This window comes from Ambystoma mexicanum, chromosome 6p (genome assembly GCF_040938575.1).
Source record: "Ambystoma mexicanum isolate Mex_15411 chromosome 6p, UKY_AmexF1_1, whole genome shotgun sequence".
Lineage (NCBI taxonomy): Eukaryota > Metazoa > Chordata > Amphibia > Caudata > Ambystomatidae > Ambystoma > Ambystoma mexicanum.
This window is the reverse complement of record NC_090935.1, coordinates 1,448,101,601-1,448,122,017: the sequence shown is the minus strand read 5'-3', so window position 1 is coordinate 1,448,122,017 and position 20,417 is coordinate 1,448,101,601. Positions and strand designations below refer to the sequence as shown.

Below are 20,417 nucleotides of genomic sequence, written 5' to 3'. Positions count from 1 at the left end.
CTGTGTGAAGCATTTTTTTTTATCATGAAATATAAAAAAACACAACGGATAATGCAAAGGTCTAATAATGACACCTCTGGGTTAAGGTGACACAAACAACTTTTTGTACAGTATTTAAATGATATAATGAAGAAACGCAATATGCAACTAAAACGCAATATGCAAATAATCAAATTAACTAATAGTCATCTGATATTTTACATCAGTTGAGCAATGTTTAAATTGTATTTTTTTGTTTCCAATGCATCTGCTTTTAGACAGAGGGTGCAACAACTTGATTTTACATTGCAGCTACTTACTATTGATCATCAGAATGCCATGCATATTATTTTTTAATAATCTTTTTCATGGATTTAACAATAAATTAATAACAAACAATTTTTTGACCTGGTTTGAAACATTAGCTGTTAAAAAGGAATGAGCTCTGCGATTCTCTCTTTTCTTCAAAACCTTGTGAGTAATCAGAAAAAAGATCATGCAAGTTACCTTTAAAGAAAAAATTATGGCAAGATAGCAATCCTCCTACGTGGAAGCTGACAAAATTACCAGGGGATGGAATGTATGGGAGAGAGCAATAGGGGTGGAGTTGGGGCATATGAGAGGAACACATCTGTATTAAAGTACACTAAATGTTGTTTGGGTTAGTTGTGAATTGCTATTCATCTGGAGATGCAAGTTGCTCACAGTCATGAAATGTGGTAGACATTATGTACAAGTGCTTCACAAAGAAATGTCTCCATTCATAAACTTACACAAATCAAAACTAGATTCTTCCAAAAATGTGATATGAGTCACCATGCACCATGTTTTAAGTCAAACTTTAAATTCTCTCTGAATGTTCCCATTATTTCTGCTCTACCTGATGTTTCCCTGCATGTAGGAATTAACTAAATCTGTTATCTTCCTATTCCATCAACTGCTTGGGTGACTCATGTACGCCCAGGGTATTCTCACGAATTGGACAAATGTGTCAGAAAAAGACATACGATTAATTTTTATAATTTGTAGTACTTTTTGTGTGGTGTTCAGAGTTCTTCCGTGCCTGGCCAGAGGCATGCTGGTCCAAATACTGAATGGCAAGAAACAGCAGGGTGTAGAGGGGCAATGGGGTGCAAAGATCTATTCTTTGTTAGACCGTGATCTTTGAATATAAATAACTTACACTGTCAAAACTTGGGCCACAATAGAAGTTATTCAATACAACATATACTTACATGGCTTGCACCTCACCACATTCTTGTAACACAGCACTGCACATAGCCTTTAAAAACTGGCTGTGCCCGTTGCAGGACTCTTATAAGCTGGAAACTAGCCTCTGGGATTTTCTTCACAAATCCACTGTTTACTGTCTTATGTGGATACCAAAGGCCCTCCTCAATATATTTGTCAGTCAAGTATAACTTGTAACTTAAATACAATAATGTTACTTTTCTTGTTGGCAAGCCAAGTTGTGTGTGTGCGTGTGCATGTATGGTACCTAGGTACACATCCTTCCTCTGTGTTCTTCCCTTTTAAAAAAGCAATGGCCTACTGAGACAGTTACCTATGTTTAGGTCAGTTTGCTACAGGAAATCCATGTTAGTGGACAACATCCTCATTCACCTCTTCCCTCACACATGCAGGCAAATCCCCATACATGCTGCAATACTATTGCATTCTCTCTCTTGCTTACTACCCGACAATCAGAAACAACAGATCAGTAGGTGTAGATAATACTATAAACTCCCTTGTTGCTACAGGGAGGGTAAACGTTGTTCCCTGAAGCAAAATACCAATGACAGAACTGAATCACAAAGAAAGCGGAGTGTGTCCTGAAGTTACAAATCTGCTTCAAACAACCAGAGAAGCGCAAGCTCCTAGGCCAGCTACCCGGCAGGATGGAAGTCTTAAGATATCTCAGAGTCAGTGCTTGGCTATAGAATTCCAAACTGCAGAGTAAGCATATTTGAATCAAAGGTCCAACATACCCGTTAGAACTTATTCCTGATTTGACTTACATTTGTTATTGGGAAATATATTGGCCTATGAGGGTCAACCTCCGGAATACCATGATGGCAGAAATATTAGTATTCATCTAGTATAATACACTATTGTACGGGAAAATTAATGTTAGCATCCGATTAAAGAAAAAGGAATGTTTGTGATAGGTTTGTGATCCCTGGTTAAAGATAATGCTCTCATTATACAGACAAGAGCACTGGTATCCCATACAAGTAACACATTCAATGTAAAAAGACTTTGCATTTTTAGTACTAAACCTTTTGGAAAAGTTCAATATGAAACTAATATTTTCTTCTTTTCTAAACACAAGTTCAAATGAACATCTATGCACATTACGTTGAAGGGTATAACCAACAAAATACACTGTTTATACTACCCATATGTTTAAGTGCTAATGTCCCATTGTGTTTACCAAATAACCTGCATTTGTTATTGACAACATTTTGAAAATTACAAACGTTTTCGGACATATAACAACCTAAAGAATGTCCACAGTTCAGGATGGCCATGCTATAGCCACTGTAAAATGTATATGACCTTCATGTACCTCCAAATAGGTATACATTTTGAATGAGTATTACATCTTAGACATTTAAGTGCCCTAGATCCCTTCACAACTGGGGTACACTTTTCACCACTGAATCCTGTCAATGTGAAGCATACACGCTTACAAAATCAACAGAAACACACATACAACATGTACTCATCATAGATCTGCTGGTTTGTAAAAAGAAAAAAAGAAAACAGACATACTAATTGAGTAACTTATTATAGTTCACTTCTGACATCACATTTCATTTTACCATCACCAGTATTCGGTGTGAAAAGCATCTACCTGATCAGTAGTAACCCCACCACATAAACACATTAAAGTAAGGACCTGCTGTTTATATCAACTAAATCTTTAAATGACCGTTGACAGCAAATCCTCATTAGAGAACATGATGTGTATTTAGTGCACTGCTCAAGCACCAGACAACAGGGATCGACCTGCATGTTACCTGCTAATTTGAACCGCAAAGCCAGTCACTTACTTAAAACTGCTTCAAATATCTGCTGAGCGAAATTGCAAGCAACAAATTAGACTGCCTGCATCGCACTTCAGATTTCATAAGGACTTTATATATCAGCAATGATAGTTTGCATCAAAGGGATCAAAATAGCAAATATTGAAAGGGTGTAGGCGATGTGATAGTCTAGCCAGGAATAAAGTAACTCCTACAATTGCTAAAAAGGATATCGCAATTTACCACAGAGAACTATGGCTTTTCAAAGCAATTCAGCCTGTCACCACATTCCCCCATTTGGTCATGAAACTCCTTGGTGAGCTGCATCGCGTATAGTGCATGGTGTGGGGGTGTTATCCAATTAATAGGCCCAAGTGAAGGCTGTCTTAAACAAAGAATTCACTTTATGAACAAATTCCAAGTCACTATCCTAGGGCGATGCTTTCCTGCCATAAAGCGTATTTCATCAATGCACATGCAGGAGAAACCAGTTTCCGGATCGCTTTCTGACTTAGGGTCACCAGCGTCAATGTAGTTTCCTACGACAGCTAGAAACAGTGGGAGGTGCTGATGCAAGTTGCCTATTGATGGGGTCAGATTAAGGGCTGGCTGTCCAGGGAGAAGAGGTCCTACAAGCTGTCTAATCTGCTCAGTCCTTATGTGCCTAAATTGCAAGCTGCTCATGAGACTTATTTTCCTGAGCCCTAGAAATCATCACTTATTATTCCATAGGCATCTGAATCTGATCCAAGAAGGGGAAAGATCAGTTTTTTTAATACCTGCAGTTGGTTAACCCCCAACAATTGAAATCGCAATGAGGTGCAACTGGGTCCAAAAAGTGGACAGTCTTCAACTTTCTGTTAAACTGCTCTGTCCCAATTGGATACATTATAATAAAAATAAAATGAAATTGTGGGGCACAGACAACGCCTTTGCAATGTTCTATTTCTCTTGAGCAGCACATGTTGCCTAAAACAGAAATGTGTCCAACACACACACTGCAAACTTAACCATACACCAGGCAAATGGAAGTGTCCTCGGTCACTCATCTCGTAAGAGCAAGCTTTCTGAAATTAGGGACAACTAGAAGTGATATGTGGCATGCCTCCTGTATGTGACAAGTTGTTATATTCCTCGTGACAGTGGATGTACATCAGTGATGCTGGATAAAAAAGGATTTTAGCACTGCAAAATACTAAAAAAAATACGGTTACAAACAGTAAAAAACCTTACAAAAATAGCACAACAAAATACCTCTAAATAATGGCAAAAGAACCGACTGACAAACATAGCAAACCAACACCATAGGCAAACACTACTTGAATAAAACTGCATTCATAATTGATCCCATATAGATGAGGTTTTTGATTTGGGTTATGGGTCAGTATAACTGGAAGTACTGCCGCTGAATGGTGCCTTTCTACTCAATGTGTTTTCAAAAAGCTTATGTGACCCACCGCCCACTTAAGGTTGGGTTGACTGAGAACATGATACAATTTCTTTCATCCACTGAAATGGACACACACGTGGGCCATGATGAAAGGCATCAGCCAGAAAGGATAGTGCTTGTGTGTTGAGAAACAACTGTCCAACGTCTCAATTTTCGGGAATTGGCCACAGTTTAGGAACACTCTGGCACTATTCGGTAGCTCTTGAACTACTCAAAGCTCCTTGAAACAGGCCAATGTTTCTACTGCAATTTAAAGTAAATGTCAATACATTGTATCCACCATGCTTACGTTCGTTTCTAAAACAGGTTGATACATTCATAAGGATGTAGCATTACCATATTATGGGAGCTGTAATGTTAGAGGAGTTGGTTGTTTAGGTGAGTATTCAGCTTAAGTCATGTAGAACATTCAAAGGAAACAGCGTATGATTAAGAAATGGTAATATGAAACAGCCATAGTGACGAATTAGAAAAATTGACAGGATTTCAGGCATTTTTTTTTTGTATTTTTTTTACAGACTAGCACACAGAAAATAAAACATTCTGGGTCTTTATGCCATTTTGTTTTATGACGGTGGGACAAACACTGGCAGAACCACTTTTACCACTCAGAGAAAGGAAGGGGTATAGATTGAGGTCAGGGTAGAGGAAAAGGCCAGTGCTATGCAACGGGCACACCACCCTTCCTTTTGTCACCAGCATTACAAATTCAACATAGTACCCCCTGGACTCCTTGGGCCGAATCCTTGTTAATTAAAAATAGAGTTGCATTGGAAAAAGTAATAGTTAACGGACTTGCGACTCTTAGGGGGGTCTCATGTCTCAGGATGTTCATGAGCTATCATAAGTTGCTTATGGATCTCGGACACTAGCCCTAACAGAGGGCCACGTTAAATAGCCGTAAAATAAAGCATGACTCGTGCTGGTGGTGTACATAAGAGATGGTACATTTTGTATTTAATAGCAGTTGACTATTACTGAATACAATCATTCTACTGGGAGAGTTTTTCATCCACTTCTTGGAAATTGGGAAGGGACTTGAATTGGCTATAAGCAAGTGTGTTTGCTTTGGAAATTCATGATAAACATGCATTTTCAACCTTAATTATGCCAATTGCGAGTCTGCGGACCATGCATAGATCAAAACGAAGAAGACATGTGCTTTTTGATGATTGGCTTAAAGAGTCGGGAAGGGTGGCAGAGATTTAGACAATTATTGCTTGATAAGACACACACATACACACACACACACACAAGACAGAAATGACATGGGCAATTTCAAAATATTTTTCTTGTCAATTAGGCAATCGATTGATAATTGGGTTAAACTTGTCAAAATGGGTTGAACTGTCAGTCATTATGCATCACCCTTTCACTCATCTCTCTCCCCCCTTCAATACTTTTGTTTCACTTCTTGCTTTGTCATATTTTTATTTTGATGTCTAGGTTTTTGTAAAAGTAGATATTGACTTAAATAAGCTTTGTGGTTTATATCAACCTCTGCCAGAAGAAAATACAAGTGTGTGTTGGAATGTGTGTGTGTGTGTGTGGTCAGTCTCCCTTTCTAAAAGGGCTTTCTCGGACACGAGTCATTTTAATTGTTTATTCATTTATATTGTGCACCGGGCCCGTAGGCATCTGGGCGCAGTACAGGTTACATAGTTACATATGACAGGACATCAAAATAAAGATACATACAGAACTGTGGCAGCAATGTACATATTTACAATAGATAGATTCCTTGGTTACTGTTTTTTATTTTGGTATAGTCTGTAGAAAAAGTACCAGGATACAGGGTGGGGTGGCGGGGGGGTCACAGGTCTCGGGGGTGCAGCCAAAGCAGTGGAAGGGGCTCTTAATGAATCAGGGATAGAGTTCCATAATTGCGCAGCCAGGACTGGAAAGCTAGCACCTCCTGTGTTTTTAAGTTTAAATTTGGGCATTCTGAGGAAGTTGGATTGTGCTATTCTAATAGGTCGTGTTGAAGTGTGTTTGGTAAAACCATCAGTGAGGTATACGGGAGCCTTGTTGGACAGACATTTGTGAGTAAGGTTGAGTGATTTGAGCTTGATTCTGTCGTTTATGGAGAGCCAATTGGTGTTGAGTCTCACATGAGATATATGCTGAGTTTTGGGTATGCCTAGAGCCGCTCTTAAGGCATTGTTTTGGATTGTCTGTAGTTTATTGGTGTTGCATTTGCTGGTGCCTAAATATAAGGCATTGCAGTAGTGTTTGCAAAAGCACTGGGCACATGGTAGATATGGATAAAAGACATACAGCATTGTTCTCAATGTAGGAGGTTCCATTAAACATATTAAACAGGTGGCATACATTTAGGAATAATATTGAATTCTATAGCCCCACACAAATAACTGGATGGTGTACACATTTTACAGAATAGCACATTAAAACAGTGTGCTAAATTTGGGGTTTTCTAAAAAAAAAAAAAAGGTCAACATCTTCCAGCCATCTCATTTTTAACTCTTGTGATCAAGTGTACGATTCTCAAATGGAGTATTAGCACAGGCTGCTCATAAGCTCTTGCAAACTGCCTTGGGTGCAGACATTTTGGTTTTCAGATCTTCTCTTGCTCTCCACCAACTCGCTCTTTCCCTCTTACAACTATTTCGAAACGTAGAAGTTTGGTTCAGATAGCTTTACATGGCACTACCCTCTCCACCTTTACCACAGAAGTTGGCAATGATGCAGGAAATCACTTAAATCTATCCGAGGTGGAAAATCGTCTCGTTGAGCTGTCAGGTTGATGGTATTCCAGACACATGTTTTTCTTATTGGCTGTATTATGAAAGATAAAACCTAATCGTTTGTGCCCATAACTTGTGGAAGGTAACTCAGACTGTGTTGGCCTCTAAAACCTAGCACATTTCTCTTAGAGACAGAGTTGCCATCCAACCTCATCCAACAATCATGAAAGGAGACCTTGGATTTCCACATGAAATGTACAGACTGCATACCTCGTGGTACTGTGAGGCTCTTATTAAAGCCGTGCCATTGAAAACATCATAATGTAGTTATGAACAGAGCTTTATCCTGCTTCGTTGACAGCGTTAGAACGTTTAGGATTTGTTCACACTATTTCACAAGTGCATTAGTCCTCCTTCAAGCAGACAAGCTTCCCCTACCGTCTGGTGTGTACTGTTTTGTTTGTTTTGATTGCCATTGTGTTGGAGGTTTTCTTCTTGCAGAAATCGGCATGACACCTTCTTGAAGAGATAATGCAGACTTCGTACATTCCAAAGACATGTGACCATTACAGACAGAAATACATGTGGTTTCATGGACTACTAAGGATTCTTCTGGAAACTGAGTGGTCCAATCACAATTGCTTTGGGAGCAAAAGATGACATGTTGTAGGAAGTGCAAGTACCTGATTTTCCATGCATGTGATACAGTCAATTGGAACATTGGAAGCAGACTTTGCAATGACTGACTGAAAGCTAAAATGTGGCAGTATGGCTCCAGTTGCACCAATCAGAGTTCACAGTTTCAATGCGAGGTTCTTAGACACTTTACAGCTGATATTCACCAAAAGCCATTAGACACTATGCTATTTCTGGGTATGCACATTGGGTTTGTCAACTTCATCTGCAGGCTCTACTTAGGCACTAATCAAAAATAGTGTGTAAAGTATGCAAGGATTTCTGGGGGGAAAAAGGGATTTCAGAGGCTGAATTGTTACACCAGGTTTTATGGAGGGGACAGAGCCACCATAGAAACACTCCTTCATGACCATCTCACAATCAACACGTGATGTGATTTCAGGCTTCTAAATGTATAAAGTTTCGTCCATTGGTTGCAGTGAAATGTAAACATTATGTGGCTGAGATCAAACTCTTCATTTAATGTTGCTATTCTTCTTCAACATTCAAGGATCTTGCCATGATCAATAGTCTCCGGGGACAGCTACTTCTACATTTACATTTCTCTCAAATGTATGGTTTGCTTTTCTGTTTCGGATTTTGACTTTGGTTTTCATGCTGCTTTTGTGAGAGACTTGTCTGCCCTCTACTGAAACTCACAAAGTGTCACACCTTCTGAACTAGATAGTGGTTTTGAATAAATGTGATACCAGGATTTGAAATGATTCTACACTTGGGACATGGTAGGATATGTGCCATTGCAAAACAGAAAATACCATTTTCTTTCGATTGCAGCATTTCAGTTCAGTGTTATGCCCTGTGGGCTTAGTGCTTCTTGTGAAAACGTACCTTTCTAAAAATGTTTTCTTCGATGTTCATTGAGATCACTTTTTCGAATGAATCGTTTATCACATTCATTACATTTATATGGTCTTTCTCCAGTATGTATTCTTTCGTGTCCATTGAGATTATCTTTCCGATTAAATCTTTTGTGACAGAAACTACAAGAATATGGTTTTTCACCACTGTGTGTTCTATGGTGTCTTATAAGATGAGGCATTTGAAAGAAGCTTTTTCCACATTCAGTACATGGATACGGCCTCACTCCTGAGTGTGTTATCATATGTCTAATAAGTTCTCCCTTTAGACAGTAGCTTTTATCGCATTCAGTACATGTAAACATTCTCTGAAACTGTTGTGTACTTGAATGACTTTTAAGATATTGCAAATTCCTTAGTTTACCCTCACGTTCTTCATATGTATCGGATCTTCCAGGTTTGGGGTCCACCTGATGCACATTCAAATATGGGGAACTGCTACCACCACTTTCATATTGGTCCACTTTTTCACCTCCCAGTTTCCAATTGCTTTCGGACCACACAGGTATTCTAGTTTTTTTGCTTTTCTGCACTTTTGCATTGACTTTTCCCACCATACTTTGATAGTGGGGAAATCTTTCGGTGTATGAAGATGCTCCAACTTTTCTTAGTTTTTTAATTTTTCCAGTTCCTGTTGGGTTCAAAAGAGGAAGTCATTAACTTTTCCTTAAACAAATTAGCAAACAAAATATGCTCTAAAACATTATCAGAGAAACATTTGCAAAACAGGCTACCTACACGCACTGATTTTATGGGGATTCGACAACCAATCCCAGTGGCACACATGGAGAAACCTTGGGCTATTTAAATAAGTTTCAAAATGGCCACCGATATTGTATTCAGTCCGAGTGACCACGACAGACAACATTGCAAACAGGTACGGAGGTCTGCCTGTAATTTTTATTAGCTCTACATTTAAACTTAGCAACTCACTTTAAGTTGCACAGCGTGTCATTCATTTATTTTCACTTATGCCAGGAGGCTCACTTGCTCAGGGCTCATGAGAAATAAGCACAACCATAGTGCTGTCACTTAGCCCCTTTTAAAATTGATCATGCTGTCTGTGCATAACGCAGTTCTCATGCACTTCACTTGCAGAAGAAGCCTTCCATCACAGTTCCCAGGTACTCATTGGTCACGGGGCTGCTGCTTGCTTATTTTCACAATGTTGCCGGCTAGGGCTGTCTCCTGGGCACTGTCCCGTGTTTATTGAAACCTCTAGAGGTATTACACTGACTACACGCCTTTGCACGTCTAGCAGGCGCTTAGTTCAGTTTCACGTAATATTGTTTATGCACGCTGCTCAGCCACAATTTGCTTAATTGTAGTATATACAGTATATATAATTGTCTTTCCTCCACTGGGACGGTGACGTCCAGGATGCCTTTAAGCAGGGTCATTATACCACACATTGGCTTACCTGGCTCTAATCATATGGTCGCATAAGGAACTAGGGGCATTAATCCAGGCCTGCCTTGTGCTCCAACTACAGTTTTGGCCCAAATTGGCAGCTATGCCCATGTTATCACATAAATCTAATAGGGACTAATCCTCCCAATCCCTCCTACACAACCTTCACGTCCCACAGACTCTAGTGGGACCCCACTGGCACCTTGCTTACCTCGTTCTAATGTTGCGCTTACTACTGTCGATCCCAGGCCATAATACAGCCTGCCAGTTACACTGGCACCCTATTCCCAAACATATTTCATGTTTATTGGTTACAAGCCCCCTCCACCCTGGTTGTGGATTACCCACCATAATTGTACTTTGGGGCCTCCCCCATCCACCTCAGAGAACAAGCTACAGGAGCTTACCAGATCTCATGGGCAAGCCCTTCCAGAATATCTCAATTTCCAACTTTTCAAGTTGCTACCCAAGCACAAAATGAATTATTGCCTTTCCATGTCATGCCATGTTAACTTTGTAATCATCTTGGCATGATGCACTATTGACACATCAGACCTATGGGCGATTTATGATTGTAAATTGCCTAAACTGATTAGCCTTGAAAATGACCTGGAACATGTGTCAGCAAATCACAGCAAAAGAAACTCTTTTGAAACTGAATATAGGTTTTCTCAAGCATGACTAACAGAGGATTCAATCACAATAATACAAGAGACAATTCCTCGAGTATCCAGCACGTACACAGTTGGTCCCAAATCCATTTGCCTATTTAACAATGGGGCCAAAGGGCCACTTCCCTACGAGAGGTCTCCAGACACAGCAGAATATACAACATTCTAACTAACAGGCGCTGTGGTCCTGCATTTCTATTGCTCCCAATTAACAGTTCAAAACCAATGAGTGGAGCCCACAAAGCTAAATGTGCAAGGAGGCTTGCACTGGGCAAAAAGGGAGCCTGGGGTAGCGTGATTGCATTCACCCGTCTCACAAGAGTGAGAACTGAGGAGTAAAACCTTAAAAAGAACCACGTATGTAGGACATCCACAGGCTACATGAGATTCTCTAATAGCATTCCCCTATCCTCCAAAACACACACAAAAATCGCAAGACACTGAAGGAACTCGTGTGAAATTTTGGCTCTACAAAATACCTTCAAACTTTTAATTTAATCTTATTAGCACGTCTCACTCCCCAAGTCCTCAATATTGGGAAAATAAATGTCTTCCTTAAGTCCAGGTAGACAGGACATAATAACATAAAATGCTGTAGGTCAACTGCATTGTGCCTCTTACACATGCTTTTGCATTCTTTAGTAGAATCACTGGGGTATGCGACTATACTTTTTAGGAATAATCAATTTATTCTAAGACAAAGGAAAATTGCCCTTTTCCTTGGAGATGTAAACCATTGAACGTAATTTGGCTTGCTCACAAATGATATATTTTTGTAATAAAATTGTACACGCTGTTTCTATAATTCAATATTCTTCCTTGAGATTGCTTTGAAGGTAAAAAAAAAAACTTTCCCCCAATGTTTTCTGTTCTACATTACTGACAATTACCCATAATCACTTTGTAAGAGGTATATCAAAGCAATACAAAATCAATAAGCCTTTCAAATAGTTTCATGCTGAGATACTGTTGCTATAATTTTCAGAAATTACTTTGAACTTACCGGTTGGGCTGACGATTCTTTCGATTATCTCACGGTCCTCGGGGTCCATAGAATAGGGTTCATTCTCTTCTTTGAGGACTACAACTACTTCAGGAATAACTGCATGTTCTATAGATCATAGTCAAATAAAATAAATCAAGCTAAAATGTTATGAAATACAATATTCAAAATGTATAATCTTCAACATCGAGTTACGTTATATTACCCACACAAATTGTGGTAAAAGCTGGTCATGTTTTCATTTGGTGCTTACTTTGGTACTGGTCTGGTGCTACCTTATCTCTGCTGTTTAGCAGAACAGGTGATTGAAATTAATGGCAAAAACTGAATGTGCTTGAAATGGCCCTGAAATTAGGCATTTCACCCCAAAACCCAATTGATGGGTCTCCAAGAACCAAATGGTGAAACCTCACAAAATTCATCAGGGTCCACAAACCTTTAGTTTTAAGAAAACACTCTTTAGGGACAATTCATACAAACATACTTTGTCTACACTCAGAATGAAGAGGATAAGAATAACAATCTTCTTTAACATGCATTTCATGATCACATCCTGATACCAACAACCGTTTCTCTCTGCATAAGGAGAACATGTCTCTCCAAACGTCTCTGAAGAACATTTAATATCTGCACAGAGATTCTATGTAGCAACTTGCTTTCCTCCACCAACAAGGAGTTCTGATCAGTGAAGTTTAGGTATAACTTTTCAAAATGGCATCAGTGAGTCAGGGCAAAATGATTAGTTAGGATTTGTTTCCCCCTATTTAGATAGCAAAAGATCTATTTGGTAGCCAAGGACACAATTGCAGATGATGTAGCAAATAATGAGGACCTAAATGAAGACTGGCAGATATTACAGATATTGTTGAAACACAATAGTCTAGCCTAATGTTTCCCCTTTGTAGACACTGAAAACACTTACTGACTAAGTTGGAGAAGTTGCCACTCCTCTCTAGATAACTTTAGGATTGCCAACAAACCAATTTAACATCACTACCTCTTGGTCCCACTGATTAACTTCGGGATTACGAATAAGGTAATAGCAGTGCTAGTCCCAATTTACTGAGGCATAAAGACTCAATGGGGATTCAGTTGGATTTACGGATACAGTAAATTGAATGATTTTTAGAGGTGGATGATTTACCCCCAGCTATAAGCTCAAGGTATATCCGCCACTACAACTCGGAGGTGGAAAATCAGCCGTGCGGAAATGTGGCAGTAAAGTTGCTGTACCACAATTACTGCCAATATATCCCCATTTTTACCTGCATCGCCAAACATGTAAGGAGACCCACTGTTATTGACATGTACTTTAAATTGTTTTTATTTAGGATGATTGATACGAATGAGGGAATCACTGTGGAGTTGACAGATTACATACTCCGTAATGCTCTTTCTTGTGCTTGGATCTGTTTAGAATTGCATGCAGTGCATATTCTGCCATCTAACGGGATGTCCGGACCATTATCATTTGTTTTTTCTATCAGATCAATTCTGTGTTACAAACAGCGGGTATGCAAATCCTAAAAACAGCTGCAGTTACTGGTTACCAAATGCACCTGTGCACTCTATACGCGGGAATCATGCACTGGATCTCAGGGTCCAGATCCTGTGATCTTCCGTTGTCTGCGGCTTCATCCAAGACAGGGAGGAGTGAAGCACCACCACCAATGAACGGCAAGCACCAGGCTCAGCAAAATAGCAGGAGGTGCAAAACCGTGCACAAACAGCCCACTGCAGAAACAGTCGCCGCCCCCTTAGCCACCACCAGGCTTCGCTGATCTGGGCCTCTTTGTCCTTCTGAATAGAGTGCTTGCTGGATAAGGCAGGATGGGAGCAGCACTTGGGTGTGTCAAGTTAGGCAGCCCATGGCAGAAACAGCCAAAAAAGGTGGTTCAGGCAGGGCAGGTAGACCCTATGAAGGATTGTAGACCAAAGACCATTGTTCTTAGGTCTGGGAGAATACAGTTGGGTTGTCCATCCCAATGTCTCAAAGCTCAGGTGGGCGACCGATTCAACACAGCAAGCACCCAGGTGGACACCTAGTAGTGGGACAGTACCTTTTCAGGAAGTAAATTCACAGTGGGTCCCAAGGTGAGGTGACGGCAGCTCCGGTTCGGATTCTTGGCCTGGAGGCTGCAGAAGGAACTTTTGATGGCAGCAGACTGTCAGCTTCTTGTGATGAGATGCCCAGCAGGTTATCTTCACGATTCAGACTTGTTGGGACTCGACACAGGCTTTGGTTCAGCGACGGTTGTTGCATGGTAAACTTCTCTCCGTTTCTCGGTTCCCGACTTGGAAGGGGAGACGTTTCAGAGTGGGAAAGAGTCACTGAAGTTCCATCAGGATGCCCATGAATTTTCAGCCGAAACCACGCTTCAGGAGACTATGCACAGCAGATTGGTCCAGGGTCCCAGGATATTGGGTAATTGCAGCCCAGGACGGTTGGAGCTCTTTGAAAGATGGCTCAAAATGCAGGTTGTCTCAAGACTTGTTAGTCCCACCAGTCCACGGGAGGAAGTCGTCCGTCTAGGTCTTCTCTGTCGATCAGAAAAGGAGGCTTGAGCTGTAGCAGTCACTCAGCAGTCCTTGGCGGTGGCGGGCCATGGCTGCAGACGTCGTCCTTCCTCGATTCTTCATTCTATGGGTAGACTCTTGCTTGCTGCTCCAGGACCCTCGCCTTTATGCAGGAAAAACGTCTGGAACATCTAATCACCATTCAAGCTATACATGCTAATCTGTGGGCTGGCTTGTCCAAAAGGACAGCCAGCCTCCCAGTTCGAACTGGATCCAGGCAGCCACACTGCAGGATAAAGGCCAGAGGAGTTTTGGTCTCCTACCCCACTTCCTGGCCCTCAGAGCGTTGCCAGGCTTTCTCGAGGAAGCCCACCAAAGGCAAAACTATCAAGACCCCCCCCCACCACCCAGCATGGCAGAAGGCGGCTCAAGAAAGGACAAGGCATCAAGAGTTGGCAAAAAAAAAGAAGACAGGGACCATTTTTGTACAATGGTGGCCCATGTGTCCCTTACCGCAGCTGCGACAGCAGCCTGCGTGCAAGTTTCACTAACAATCAGTAGAAAATATCCACTGCCATCAGCCACTCATATGAACTTGTCATTGTAATTAGAAAGTTAAACGAGAAGCGCAGAACGGGATACATTGTGTGCCCTCAGCACTCCACATAAGGTGTGGTGTGCAAATTCCACAAAATAGAAATTAAGCAGGATAAAAAGTTGCCCCCTATCTTTGGAAACAGAAGTTATCACAAGGGAAAATAAAAAGGGCAGCTCAAAGAGCTCCCAGCAACACTGCATGGAAAATGCTGTGTGCTGCAATAATAAATTGCAGATGCCTTAACAGGTGCAGGAAAGTATTATTCCAAAAAGCATTATTCCAAAAAGATACACCCAAAAGGGTTGAACAGGGTTCCCAGAGATAATTACAATTGTTTTTTTATAACATGCTTAATACCCAAGAGGTTTCTAAGCGCGGACCTGGGGTTCTAACCAGTGTTGCTCTGTATCGTCTTACTTCCAAGACGAGCGCGTTGCCACCGAGCTATACTACCCTTGCCAGTGTAAAAGACTGAGTAAAAGACTGAGTGAGTGGGGGAAAATGTTCCCACTCACTCAGGAGAACTAATCAAAAATTCAAGCGCCCCGCAAGAAATTCTGGGGGGCTCACAAGTAGGCCGAATATTGCACAAAAGCGAAATCCTACCCAACACAAACATCCCTAACCAATTCATCCATGGTGCTTTGACTCTGGTTGTGGATATGTGCAATTGAAGCATTGCATTTTACATTTGTACTTTTGGTGAATAGATCTGCTGCTGGCATTCCCCACTTGTGGACGATCTGTCTGAGTACCTCTGTTGTCTTTAACTCCTATGCTCTTGTAGCAACTGTCTGAATAAACTGTCTGCTATGCAGTTAGGTATTCCAAATACATGCTGCTCTTCAGATGCATTCCTCTCGCAATGCATTGGTTCCATATTTGTTGTGCTTCCTATGAGTGCTAGGGAGTGTGTTCCACCTTATTAGTTTATGTAAACACATTGCATTGGTATTGTCTGTTCTGCAGAGAATGATTTGGTTTGCTATTTGCATCCTAAAACCCAGGAGATATTTGTGAACTGCATTGAGCATGATGACATTGATGTGTATTTGTGCATCTGCTGCAGTCCATGGCCATCTGGCTTGAAGTGTGTGGAGTGTGCTCCCGATCCTTGCATGGATGCATCTGTGCTAATGGTCACTAATATAGAGGGACTTGAGAAGCGACATACTTGCAAGAGGTATTTTACAATATTTGCAATACCCCAAAACTCTGCACCACAAATTGGCTCTAGGTTCCAGTCTTCCAAATTGAGCTGAAACCTTTGTGGCATCATGCAAAACCTCCAGAGACGTGAATCGAGTCCGAAAAGTCCCCTCATCAGAGTGCTGGACCTTGCAAGTGACGAGAATCCGATCGCCGATATTCAGTCTTCTTCTGGCTCTTGAAAAGGGCGCCAAAATCCACAGAGCCGCATCCAGCTTGCCTTGAGCCTTCACTGTTGATCCCTGCTGCAGAAGCCCTTCCAGTGTCCTGTCTTCAATCTTCATGACATGGAATTCAGCAACCATGTGTGTGGCTGCAGATACTGATGTCTTCTTGCTGCAACTATTTTCTGTGCCGAGGTACTGCGTCGGCTGGGGTATTGACTTACCTTAAGCCTGTGTGATTTCTGTAAAGCTTTTGGGGCATTTCTTGTGATTGGGAGTCCTCTCCTCCAGTTCACCCAGGCCCACTGCTGGAATTCTCCTAGGGTGTCTTCTCAGAAGTCCCTGGACCCTAACTAACTTTAAAGTGAACTACTTACTTGTTTGAACAATCTTCCACAGGAACTCTGACATTTGCCTGCAAAAAAAACTCACCCTGCCTACAGCTAGCTCCTAGACCACTAGGGTCCGTCTTCTGCCCCTGGGTGAACCCATGCAATATACTGGGGAAGGACTGGATAAGTAAAGGAGTGTCTTGAAATGTATAACAAGTGTTTAAAAGTACTTACTTGTGAAAGAGTTGGTTGGTAACTGTCATTCAGAGTGAGCACTTACAAAGGTTCTTACTTACCTTGAATGTGTATTGTGCCATTCTGAAAAGTATACATAAAGGTTATTTTACTCACCTGTGAATTGGTTGTGTCTCTTCCCCAAAAGTAGTTCTGTTGGCCCCTCTGAAAGTGTCGTTTCCAAAGATCAAATCCTCTCTCAACTTTGGTCGACTCCTTCCGAAGCTCCAGAGGCAAGATTCCACTCCTTGAAGTCCCCTCACCAGAGTGCTGGACTGAGAAAGCAAGACTAATTGACCGGGCGGTACCCGTTCTTCACTGATGCTTTGGAAAAGGGGCCAAAAGGCTCCAGAGGGTCTGGAAAGGCAGGAAACGAGAGAGGAGTCCAAAACTCTGCAGCCCTTTGTCTTTCACCTTGCTTGAAAGGAACACACTCCCAGTGGGGGTGGGTGGGTGGCTGTCCTGGACAGCCATAGCCCTCCTTGCTGTAAAATGCAGGGAGAGAATGCAGACGTTGTGCTGTAAGTCCTTACAAAATCTCTGAACCTGGAAGCTGCTGACAAGTCGACCACTGGAGCTGAAACCGAAGAGAAAGATGAAGAAACGACAGCCAGTGACCGGAGTGCCTGCTGTGTAACCAGAGCCTGCTGATAGCCTTCCTTCCAAAATCGACTTGGGGTTCTTGAAAAGGACGAGTCTGGTGAGATCTGATAGACTCAAGAAGCCTTGTATTTTGAGCAAAGACAAGAAAGAAACGCAAACAGCCAGTGAGTTGGCAAGCATCATGAAAGACTGGTGTGTGCTTGAAGAGAAAGATTGTAGTTGGAACATTACATCGGAATTGAAGGCTGCATATGTGTGGATGAGACGCAAAGAAAGGCAGATCTGTGAATTAACTTTGAAATAAGGACAGTTGTGAAACCAGCAATACTGACGGAGTGGTCCAGCGAAAGGAAGTAGCCCGACTCGAAAGTCTCTGTGAAAGGTGAATTGTTTGTAGCAATAAAGTGAATGAACTGCAAAAGTGAAGTGATCAAAATTAACCCCTTAGAGAAGTGGAGAGTAAAAAGGTGAACGTTAAAAGTTGGTGCTTATGACATAGAGCTACCCAAACCAAGAAGTACTGGGGTAAAGAATAAAAGTGTGAAATGAAAGGAATGATGGAGTGGTCCTGCAGAGGTCTGCAGAGAAAGCCATGCACTTTTCTAAAGTCTTCGACATCAGTAAACGGTGGAGCTCGACTGAGGGAGAGCGGAAGTGTAACAAGTTCGGGGAAGGCAAACCCAAAAGGATGTGAATTAAGCTTGGGGAAGGGAGACCCTGCAAGTGTTTTTGAACTTTTGCTTTGAAAGGTCTGAGCCCATGGGTGTGGGAGCGCTCGCGAGCCTGAGCAAGATGGCCGCGGGTTGACGAAGCTCCTGGAGAGACGGTATAAACCGTCATTACACCCTGTCAGAATGCTCCAGTCGCCCAAATGTGGAAAAATTAAGGGATCGCAACAGCCAGGGATCGCCAGGGAGACAGGTGGAGAACAAACGCGCACAGAAACCAGTGCGAAGAAACATGCTACGCATTGGCAGCCCGCACCAGAGTCCCTCTGGGAACATCCCGCCTCCTATCAACAGTAGCACAAAGCAATGCGTAAAAGACCTGCGTGCACTGTTAGGGAGAATTCTTATTTCTGTGCCAATTCCCTTCAACTTTAGAGACCCAGCTCTTTTTTACTGGACTTTAGGACTTTTTAATTTTAACCCTAGAGAGAGGGAGCCTTTTTTTTCACCCTCATGTGTTTTGATTTGGACTATCTGTTTCCTTTGTTTTTTGAGTCTGACAAACTCCATAGGCAACTACTTTTGTATGGTGACACACAGCACCTTCAGTGCAGTGTAAAAGGGAAATCCTTTAGATTTCTCAAAAGATTTCAATACTTTTTCTTGTGTGAACTACTGTTCCCAAGAATAAAAAAGTGAAATAAATTGACTTTACTTACCTTTTCTCTTTGTAGGCCCCACACACCCAATCTTATGTGGAGTGCTGGGGGGTTACTTAGTAGCCCCTTTTCCTACTTATGTAACAATTATTATGTTACCCTCGCTACTTTAAATGGCTGGTGGCAGTAGTTTAATTTTCCTACCATTGTGCTTTTCTACCGCAGGTTGAATCCTCAGCTGCAGTATAGCACCCATGGGTGACCATTTTATAAAAATGGCCCCGGTTGTCTTTTTTTGCCATTTCTTGTTTGTGAGGTCTTTCTTAGGTTTTATTCTGCGCACCAAACCAGGTTTGAGCCCTTTGTTCGTTTTGCCTTTGGCAGAATTAAGTTCTGAAACCCGCCTCTGTCTCCAATGTGTTTGGAAGGGCAGGAAGTGAGGGAGGTGCCCGAAACTCCCCTGTCCTTTGTTCCTTTGGTTACCTGAATGCGCCCAGTCCTGATTGATTGGCTGGCTAGCTGTCCTTCTAGGACAGCCACCCTGCTGTGTGAGTGACAGCTAGGCTGGGCATGAATGGGAGAAACCTGCTTTAAAGGCGAGGCTTCTTGGACTGAAGACAGAGTCGACCACTAGGAAGAACAACCCGACGAAGAAACCGTGAACGAAGCTTGCTGCATCCTCCTGGACCGTTGAACTGTCCGGTGAAGCCCTGCTGCTGTGCTGAAACTCCTTTTTCTGATCGTCAAGAGAAGGTCCGCATGGAACAACTTCTCCCCTTGGATTAGTGGGACCAACTAACCCCAAGACGAACTTTGCTGGAACACCTTCCCCAATTGGCTATACTTCTTTGCTGCTGCTGGAACCGAGTGGTAGGGGTCGAGAAATTCATAATCGAGTGCAACGTCTGTAGGCCGGCCAAAAGCTCCAGGAGTCTCCTGAGGACCCTCCTGAAGCCTGACGACCCAAGCTAGAGTCCCCTCACCAGAGTGCTGGACTCAAGGAGTGAAGGAAGCCTAACCAGTGTCCAAGATCCGCAGTGGTGCTGTTTATCGAGCGCTGAAACTGCGACATGCCGCTGATTCGAAGAACGCCCATAGTAGCCGCCGACCTTTGAATTGCTGTGAAGGAGTCCTCCGACCTCCTGCCTCTTGTCCCCATAAGTGAGGCCCAGGAACCTAGGATCTGCATCACTGCAACCAGACAGAAGCCAGCTGGATCCTCTTTTTTCCAACTAAAGGTACTCTTCTGACTTTGGGGTATTTACCTCATTATCTGTAGCTCGCTCTTCTCAGTTGAGACTTGCAGTAGCTGTGTTTTCTAGAGTTGATTGTATCTCTAACTTTTACAAGTGTAACAGCTTCTGACCCAGCAGTGATTTTCTTCAACAAACTCTCTAACTTTGTGCAAGACATTTACTATCTAAGAAGTGCCTCAGCTCCATAGACTTTGCTCCAATTGACTTTGGCTATCCTGTCTCCCTGCAGACTCTTCAATTGAATTGACTTTGATTATTAATGTCCCTCATAGGTGATACATTGGTTTCTAACTTATATTGCTGGGAAAGGTTTTCATCCATCTTCATTGGAAGATTTAAAGTGCTCACATGCTCTGAGAACCTGTTTAACCTTTATT

General features: G+C 42.0%; 1 protein-coding gene across 4 annotated transcripts in view; it reads right to left on the bottom strand.

The window, feature by feature from the left end:
* Positions 1–817: 817 nt before the first annotated feature.
* LOC138510501 (zinc finger protein 530-like) overlaps positions 818–20,417 on the bottom strand; it is a 463,288-nt gene continuing 443,688 nt past the window's right edge. For all 4 annotated transcript variants that reach the window (XM_069626199.1, XM_069626200.1, XM_069626198.1 and 1 more), the window contains 2 exons: positions 11,801–11,908; positions 818–9,347 (listed from right to left, as the gene is read on the bottom strand). In XM_069626199.1, the coding sequence (XP_069482300.1) occupies positions 8,692–9,347; positions 11,801–11,908 (764 nt within the window). In that variant the 3' untranslated portion in view covers positions 818–8,691. The remainder of the gene's footprint in view (positions 9,348–11,800; positions 11,909–20,417) is intronic.